At 37.0% G+C, this 8,949-nt stretch overlaps 1 protein-coding gene across 6 annotated transcripts in view; it reads left to right on the forward strand.

The window, feature by feature from the left end:
* Positions 1-8,949, forward strand: part of LOC104386744 (core histone macro-H2A.1) — a 35,256-nt gene that overhangs the window by 15,025 nt on the left and 11,282 nt on the right. For 2 of the 6 annotated variants that reach the window (XM_009995395.1, XM_009995404.1), the window contains exons 4-5: positions 1,470-1,580; positions 7,537-7,636. In XM_009995395.1, coding sequence (XP_009993697.1) covers positions 1,470-1,580; positions 7,537-7,636 — 211 coding nt within the window. The remainder of the gene's footprint in view (positions 1-1,469; positions 1,581-7,536; positions 7,637-8,949) is intronic. The other 4 variants (XM_009995411.1, XM_009995427.1, XM_009995419.1 and 1 more) reach the window with 4 other exon arrangements.

Genomic DNA, 8,949 nt, shown 5'->3' on the forward strand with positions numbered 1-8,949 from the left:
CTTATGTGTTCATGTGTAACCAGGGGTCTTTCTTATTATTATTATTATTTGCAAAACAGCTACTGTCCAGCAATAGCTTATGAAAGTAGGAAGAAAAATACATAAATCTCACATGAAATGGACAGTGCATGTGAATAGTTGCCTGCATGGGCAAACAAAGCTGCTGTATGCATCTTGGATGTCTCTGTTACTGTTTATTTGGTCACTCTTCTGATTGTTTCACTTTTTTTAACTGTTGGATTTAGTTCTGTCTCTTAGAAGGCCTAGTAGCTGACATTTCAAGTGCAGTGCTTCTAATAACCATTCACTAATAATTTCCCTAAATCTGGATATTTTTTTTTCCCCTCTGCTTGATTACAAAAGCAGGAAGTCTGTTGTGGGGTTCTGTTTTTCTTCCACACAATAAACTGTATTGTCTGCTTTACTATATTGGTATTTGACTAACAGTTAACTCCTGGGGAACTGCAATAGGACCCATGAAAATCTAGTTTTCAAAACATTTGTGTGAAGTAAAGTGTGGTTACAGCTTCTAGAAGCACCAATGTTCCCTTGCACCTAAGTCATTTTACTTGCTCAGCCACAGATTTAATTTAAATACTTTGAAAAAGGACAATAGGTGGGTCAGCACAGGTATTGCTGAGGCACCAAAGATTGATGTTAAATCCTAAGTAGTAATTTTGTTGGAAAAAAAAATAATTGAAAAGCTTTTTTGGCAGCAGTTGTTTATAACCACAACAGTCCAAATCACTGTCTTCATGAAGCACCATTTTCAGCCTGTTCCTAGTTCTCATTTTGATTCAGTAAATCAGTTAATTCCTGAAACCTGTAATTTTATTTCACTAACACAGCTGAAAAAAGGCATGGTAGTTGAGGGGAACTCCCTCTCCCCCTACACTTTTACTGGAGATGAAGGTGATCGTGTAAAGAAGACAGAGAAAATTATTTAGCCCATTTTCTTCTACTGGGGAGGTAGAAAGTAAATGTATTTTTCTAACTCTAAGAATGGTCCGATTTAAAAGCAGGTTGTAAAATCTGGGAGCACCTCATTGCACAGAGAGAGAAAATCTGCAATCACAAGTCAGTTATAACCTTAAAACACCACAGATACATTGTATCTACGAATGTATCTATAAGTGTATGTATATGTATCTATAAAGAGTTACTTTATTTTTTCGACACAAGCCATTAAAAAGCTATTGAAAGTTTGAGACTGCAACATTTAAGACAAGCAGGTTTTGAGCCGTGCCCCATCCCAGGGCTGGTGTAGATATGCAGACGTTGAGGTCATTTTTTCCTATTGATTCCATCAGATCAGTCACTTCAGTCAGACTAGAGGAAAATCCCAAGGCCAGTGCTTGTGCTGGCATTTTATTGCCTGGTAAGCATTTATGGCATGTCATATATCTTAGTGTTATTAAGCAGGGTTTTCTCTCAGCCTTGAGTGAACTAATTAACTGTATTTTTGGAAGAAGAAGCAGGGAGAAGTGAGCAAATCAGCCAGTGCTGACAGTACAACAGAGGGAACTCCTGCAGATGGTTTCACAGTCCTGTCCACCAAAAGTCTGTTTCTTGGCCAGAAGGTATGCTCCTGCATTTTTATAAATCAATACCTGTTTTTCAGTGCTGCTTAGGGAACACCCTCTCCCACCACCCCCTTCCCCCAAAACATCTACGTGCCATGGACATTTCCCCACTGAGCATGTGAGGTGTGTGATATTAGTATTTTAACAAAGAAATGATCTAAAACAACATTTAGAACACACTGAAAAGACATAAATGAATCTTCATATGGCTACAAAATTAAGTACTCAGTCCAGAAGGAAAGCCTGTGTGCTTGTAATCTGTCTCACCTTATTATAAACAGCATCATTGTTACAGCTGAACTTCTGCCAAGGATGAGATTTTGCTAAGAATGACACGTCTTGTTCCAGTGGGCAGCCCACTTCATTGCTGTTGTAAATACTTTACAGGGTTTGATCAAATCCTATTTGAGACATTTGCTCTTAATATTGATTCTGTGTTTTGTTCTGCTTTGTTATTTACAAAAGTTAATGCTGTGTAATAATGAATGATGCTTTTATGAAAAGCTAGAAGTAAAAGGTCCTTTTTTCCCTGTGAATATGCTTTGGGATGTGGGGTGGTTTAATACAAATGCATATCTGGTTAAAGAGAGGATCCATTTAAAGAGACAATTCATTAAATTAATTTGGTCTTTTTATCTTGAAACCTGCCTTTAGTTCATGATACTAAATTTTGTTAAGTAAAACTGCATCTTTCTTCTATCATTCAGTAAATCAGATCATTGTGTTGAGTCATAAAAGATGAGCCATTGTCCGTTGTGGAATGTGTCTCCTCTGACTCATTTTTTTTTCATGCTGAGGTTGTTCTCCATTTATCCTTCCACAGTTTGTTTGCTAAGTTTAATATGCATGAGAGTAACATTATTTTTTGCAAGACTTCTGATTTTCCACATTTAATTTTACAGCCAGTGCTAGATTGCTGGTTTGGCAGGTTTGCAGTTATTTGACTACTACTAGGGTGGTGGTTTTCAACATATTTTTAAAAATAACATTGTGATGACTAAATTAGAACCCAAAATTCATAAACTACACTACTGCTTCAAGAAAGCAAGTAGCATCACACTTTTGGACCTGATCTTAAACTCCTTTCAGTTACCATAGGAATCCTGTATCAAGAACCAGCATTTTTGTTCTAGCAAATCATGGGGCTTTGCTGTCCTGCTCAGGGGAGGAGGATCATGAACTCCAAGACTGCTTTAAACTGTGGTGAGCAAAGCCAGGATCTGTTGTAGAGTTTTCCAGTGGGTACCTTCTACTGGGAAATGGATCTTCTGGCTTTCTCATTCACTTGGAGTGCTGTTCCCTGAAAAAAAAATTACTGTTCATCCCCATACTGGTTCATTATCTGTTAGCCCTGCACATGAGAGGGGCAGGTCTTAGCCTTTATTTATAGCACAGTACACTTAATGAAAAGAAAAATGGAAAGAGAAATGAAAAGCCATTTGTCTCTTGTGAGGAAACACTCCAAAAGAAATGGATTCTCTTTGGAGGGGTAGAGAATGCATAGGTGCTGTTGGGCTGTGTCTAGCACAGCTTATCTTTTGCTTTTGATTCCCTGTGAGAAACTGTCTTTAGAGGCAGTAAATGGTTAGAGTAAAAATTTAAGAAAAGTATGCAATGTCTGAAAAATATAAGAATTTTCTGTATCCTGTTATAAGTAAAAAATTAAATCCCTACCTTGTTTGAGCTGCTAAGTAATATATTAATGCCTTAGTTCTGATTTACCCTCAATTAGCACATGTAGATCAAGCTAAATTCTTTTAAGCATTCACGTTAAGACTGAAAATGTGGAAAGTTAAAAATGCAAACCCCTTTATACTGTAGTGATCAAAGAGATCTTCCTTAGCACAAAACCGACAAAAAACCTTAGGATACTGACTTATTGCTAGAAATATTTTCAGACTGTTCCCCAGAAATTATTTTCAAAAAGATGTGTTTTCAACATTGTTAAAAATAATTTTGATTTCCTAGTGATAAAGATAAAACTTCCAATCCTGGAATCGGTGGGAGTTGAATCCATCCTCCCTCCTAAACAGGAGGTGTGTTTTGGGTGGGCCAGGAGGCTCCTGGGTGGGCCAGGAGCTCCTTGCTCCATGTCTGCTGCTGCAGGCAGGTTGAGCAGTCTGGGTCTGCCTTCATAGTAGGGCTCGTTCATGATCTATGTGACTCATGGGAGTCTCAAATAATTGGTAAATATTTAGGAAATTTACAAGTTCAGCATGACAATTATATATAAAAACTCCAGTGACTTTGAATCAGTGAAATGCTCCTGCTTAGCCATTTCTACATGCAATTGCTGTTTAAAAAAGATAAAATTGATTTTTTAAAAATATTTACCCAAGTTTAAGTGTGATGCTTAACAGAAAAAAAAAAAAAATTAAATCTGTTTTGTTATAGTTGTTTTAAATTAGTGCCACATGGTATTCCTAAAAATAATGAACTAAGAATTTTCTTCCATAGCAATTCTGGAGAGCAGTGCTGCAGTTAATTCCTCAGACTTGTGCATGTTGCTTTTTTTTGAAGCATGTGAAGGCAGAAAGTTTTTGCCTGCCTGAAGAAGAAACTTTGTTCTGTTCAGTGTAGCCTCACTCTCCTCAAACAGCATTTTGAGGGAAGGAAAAATGTTAGTCTCTTGGGCAGGGAGGAGAGTGTGTTTAGGTGGTTCAGCTGAAGGATGGAAACCATGACTCCTGGCTTCTGGTTTTGGCTGGTTCAGAGATGCTGTAAATCACCTCTTCTGTCTCTGTTGCCTTCCCTGTTGGTGAAACTCAGATACAGTCTCACTTCCAAATCAGTGGTAGGAAAGCTTAATGTGTTAAAACATTTTGAGCTTTTCCATTTGTATTCATGACAGTTACTTGACTTTTCCTGAATTTGTACAGATTTTCAGTGTACTTTTGTGTTCTGTGTGTTCTTAATAAGCTACAGTGCAAACACAGAACCTGAAGCTGAAAAACCCAAACAAATCATCAGCATCTTTCAAACTTCCTGTGACATCCTTGAACACCTTTGCAGCACATCTCTTTGCTCTGCAAAACTGATCTGCTTTTGATCAGGAAATAATTCACTAGATGCAGAGAAGGAAGAAAACCCTGTTCCTAGGATCAGGTCATTCATAACTGTTTAATGGGAAAAATCTTTTTCTTGGCTCCATGTCTGCAGAAGGGAAGGGCTTTATTTGCAAGAATGGCTCTTCATCCTTCTAACATCCCCAGATTCAATTAGTGAAAATACAAATGAGAATGTTACAAAGCTTAATATTGTTCAGTTTTTAAAAAGTACTGTGGGTGCCTTAAATCTTTAGGTAACTGCTGGCATTCAGCTGGAAATGCTGAGAGGTCAGGGAATAGCAAAGGACTCTTCAGTTATACGTGTAGAACTGTGTTAGTGCTACACTCATGAAGTTTTACAATCTAGTTAATACATAAATGATTACACATCCCGCAAGTGTCATCCCAGTGGGACTGTGGTATCCTGCAGAGTAACTAGTTTGTTTTTCCTCAGTCACAGAGTAGAGGCAGAGTGGCAAGACCTCAAGCCTAAGCCTTAGGACTTGGACTTTCAGAGACCTCAGCCTGTTGTTGGCAACAGGCACCTTTAGTTTTCTCTATGAAACTCACACCAGAAAAAAGTTCAAGACTATGAAGGTAATTTTGTCTGAACCAAGAAACACATGGCTTGGCTTTGACAGGGCTCCTGGATGTGCCAAGTGCCATCTGCATTTTATCTAACATTCAGTTCAAATGTCACCTGAAGTTATATCCATTCTTTGTTGCACTTGTATATGCAAGTTATTCCTGTTTTGTTAAAGTGGCCCTTTAGGGGATCATTGATTGTGTCTAATGTGTGCTTCAGACAGTAAAACTTAGCAATTGTTCTTTGGAGGATTTAATTCTATGGGAAAACTTCTGATATTTTAATTGTTAAAATTAGTTGTATGTAAAACGTTAAAATTGCTTTTAGCAATCAAATAACTAAGAGCATAGAGCAATAAATGCCAAACTTAACAAATCTAAACTTAGCTGCTAACACGTGCTGGCAGTGATGGGCAGCTTTTCAAGCATTTTGTTGGGGCTGTTAAATTGAAACTTTAGTGACCAGCTGGTTGTGTAAATCCCAGGTATGAGCAGGCACAGGAGGAGATTCAAGGTCTGAAACCAAAATGATCTGCAGGTAGTAGATCTGGGGCAGAAAACCTGTAGATCACAGAATTAGGAAACAAGGAGAGTCACATATAAAATGAACTAAATATGCTTAGGAACATACTAAAATTTCCACAAAACAGTCTTGGTGTGTGCATGTGTTTTGTTGTTGTTTGTTGGTTTTTTTTAATTTCAAAATTCATGGTTTCTTTAACATTTTGGTTTGATTTGACTTTTTTTTTAAACAGCCATTGCTTGTAGTCAAACTCAAGACTCAAACTCAAGTCTGAATAACTTGCCACGTGTGAAGTATTAAAGGAGTCTAAGCTATTTGGAAAGCAAGCTTTCTTAGATTTTATTACAAATTCCTGACTGAACCCTCCTTAAAACACTCATTTTTAGTAAAATCCCCCTATTTTGAGGGAACATAGTTTACTCAAGCAACATATGCAAATGATATGAAATTGCAGGCTTTTAAAAAGAGAAAGAAGGTTGATTCATATAATCCCATGAACGAAATGGAAATAATTTCTTCATAAAACTTAAATATATGGATGTTTGCCTCCTGAAATGACCCATTCACTTGTGTTGGCTCATGTTGCCTACTAGTAAACACACATACACAAGGAGAAGATGTGAAGAGTTAAGTTTACAAGATGTAGATTAGAAACCAAGAGACAAGATTCATTTCTGATGAGATAAATGGCCATAAATGTATATGTTATGCTTCAGAGGTTGAACCCAGGGGGCTCTTGATGAGAAGGAAAGCCTGGCTTAACTGCAGCTGGCTTCAGGACTTGCAGAAATGAATAAGAACTTCCTCTTTTGTAGTGCCTTATCAGCTACTGAAAGGATCATTTTAAATGCACGTTGTAGGCAGAAGCATGATTTACAATGTAGATTCTATATACTATTCTGTAAATCTTGCTCAAAATGTTGCTAGAATTTGAAATCTGCACTTTCTTGTATTTTGTTAATTCTTTTTATTCTTTTAAGAGCACAAATGTGAGGTAGGTAAATCTTTAGATGCCTGTGCTAATTTTCTCACCCTACTGTAAGCCCACCCTCACCACTGAGAAGTGGTTTTGTCACAATTCAGACAGCAATTGGGAAGCACATCTTTAATACAGAAGTGTTAATGAGAGAAACTAATAGGCATTACTGGGGGAGGTTATAATCTGTGTTTTCATAAATGACAAAAGGAAGTAAATCAAGTAAAAACTAGAAGCACATTGTAGTTCCTGCTTGCAGGACTTCATGAACCCTTCCCAAAGGCAGCAGAAGTTTGCAGATGAAAACAGAGGTACCTGCAGATCAGGGGATGGTGAGCACTGATGTGGAGAGGAAAAGAAACATGTCCCCTCATTAGGGTGGATGCATTGCTGTAGACAAGTGTGTCCTTTCTCAAAAACATGTTGGTGTTTGCTGGCTTAAAGAAGGAAGAGCAGCACCTTTTGAAGTGTCATGGCACATTCCTGTACTTAAGAAACTCTTAGAATCTCCTTCATCTATACTTCCAGGAGAAACAAGTACCCTCTTTTAATGCCAAAACTAGAATCCCAAGTAATAGTCAGCAAAAAGCCAAGATAGAACTTCTTGGTAGGTAGAATCATGTCCTACAAGTGTGAACAAAGTTTGAGTCTTATGTTTGAATTTTTTGGGGGTAATGACCCTCCTTTATGACCTGCCTTTTATTTTGCATATTTGTTTGCAGTGATGCTATCTCCATCTGTGTTGCAAAGCTCACTTTTCTGCAGCTTCTCTGTGATTTCCCAGCTGTCCTGTTATTTCCCACCTCATGCTTTTCTTTTCAGCTGAACCTTATTCACAGTGAAATCAGTAATTTAGCCGGCTTCGAGGTGGAGGCCATTATCAATCCTACCAATGCTGACATTGACCTTAAAGATGACCTAGGTAAATGGGGCATGGGTTGACACAACTAACGGTCACATGGAAATTATGGAACCCAGAATTTACTCTCTAGGGCTTGATACCTTTAATAAGAGCAGAAAATCAAATCTTGCAGGTTCTGTTTTGTTGAAGAACTAGATTCAAAAGACATTTTTTTCACCAAATCTGAATACTTGCAGCTATTGCAAATCTTCAAGTTGATTTCAGTTGATACAAATCATTTAAATTCTTTTCCATAATGATCATATGTGACTGTTAGCTATTTTGGGGGGTTTCTTACTTGGATACTTTGAGGACTAAAATACTTTTTTGTCAGGTTGTTTTCAAAATAAGCAGTTTCTCCATTCTAACTGCAGTCTCAGGGGCTTTTTCTGCTACTTGGAGTAGGTATAAAATTTTTAAAGAGGAATGATGAAATAATTAACTGTCCTCAAATCTCTCCTACCTTGACTTCATGTTTAATTCAGTCAAATTATTTATTTCCGTTATGCTTCAGTTTCTCCCTGTCACTTTCATATTCAGCTGAAAACAAATCCTGACATCACACCAACACTGAACTTGTAAATACCATCATAGAAGCTTTTAAAGCTTCTGCCTTGTTCCAGATTGGAAAAAAACTTAAAAATAATCCTTCTCCAACAAAAGTCTGTTCTTCAGGAAAAGTAATAGAAAAAAGATAACTTTTATTCATTATGTACTGTCTTCTTACTTGATAATACCTGCTGCTGTCTTTTTAAAAGCTTCCTTAATGGAATATTACAATATAATTCTTCTACTACTCCATTTCCTATGGGAATGTATACATGTAATTTAACAAGAAAAATATTTTTAGAAGAAATATCTCAGAAATATGTGTATTTTTACCTGTATCAGCCATTCCAACACAAAATCAGCAAATATGTCTTTACCCTTAAAATGTAAGATCAATCATTTATGGGTTTTAGGCAAATTCTTTACAGCCCTGCCTGAAAATATGTGGTTTCCTCCACATGAAGGAGACTAATTTTTAGAAATAAAACGATGACTCATTATGCAAATGAATATTAGTGCCTGTCAGCTTATTGATGCTGACAAAATGGAGAAACTAGTTATTTTGTTTGGCTTGATGATCCTGAATTTCTTTTTTTTTTAAAACAGATTCCATATTTTAGTGTCATGCTCTATGGGGAACTGGTTGTTCTAGGTTTCTGCAAAGTGAAATGGGGTATTAGCTGATTTTAAAACTTTGGAAATGATCTCGTGTGATTGCTCTGACTTGTCATTTTAACATTTATTTGATCATGTCATACTCAAGATTCCTCCTCCTGTTCCCTACA

The sequence above is a fragment of the Chaetura pelagica genome, unplaced genomic scaffold, assembly GCF_000747805.2.
Source record: "Chaetura pelagica isolate M959 unplaced genomic scaffold, ChaPel_1.0 scaffold420, whole genome shotgun sequence".
Taxonomy (NCBI): Eukaryota; Metazoa; Chordata; class Aves; order Apodiformes; family Apodidae; genus Chaetura; species Chaetura pelagica.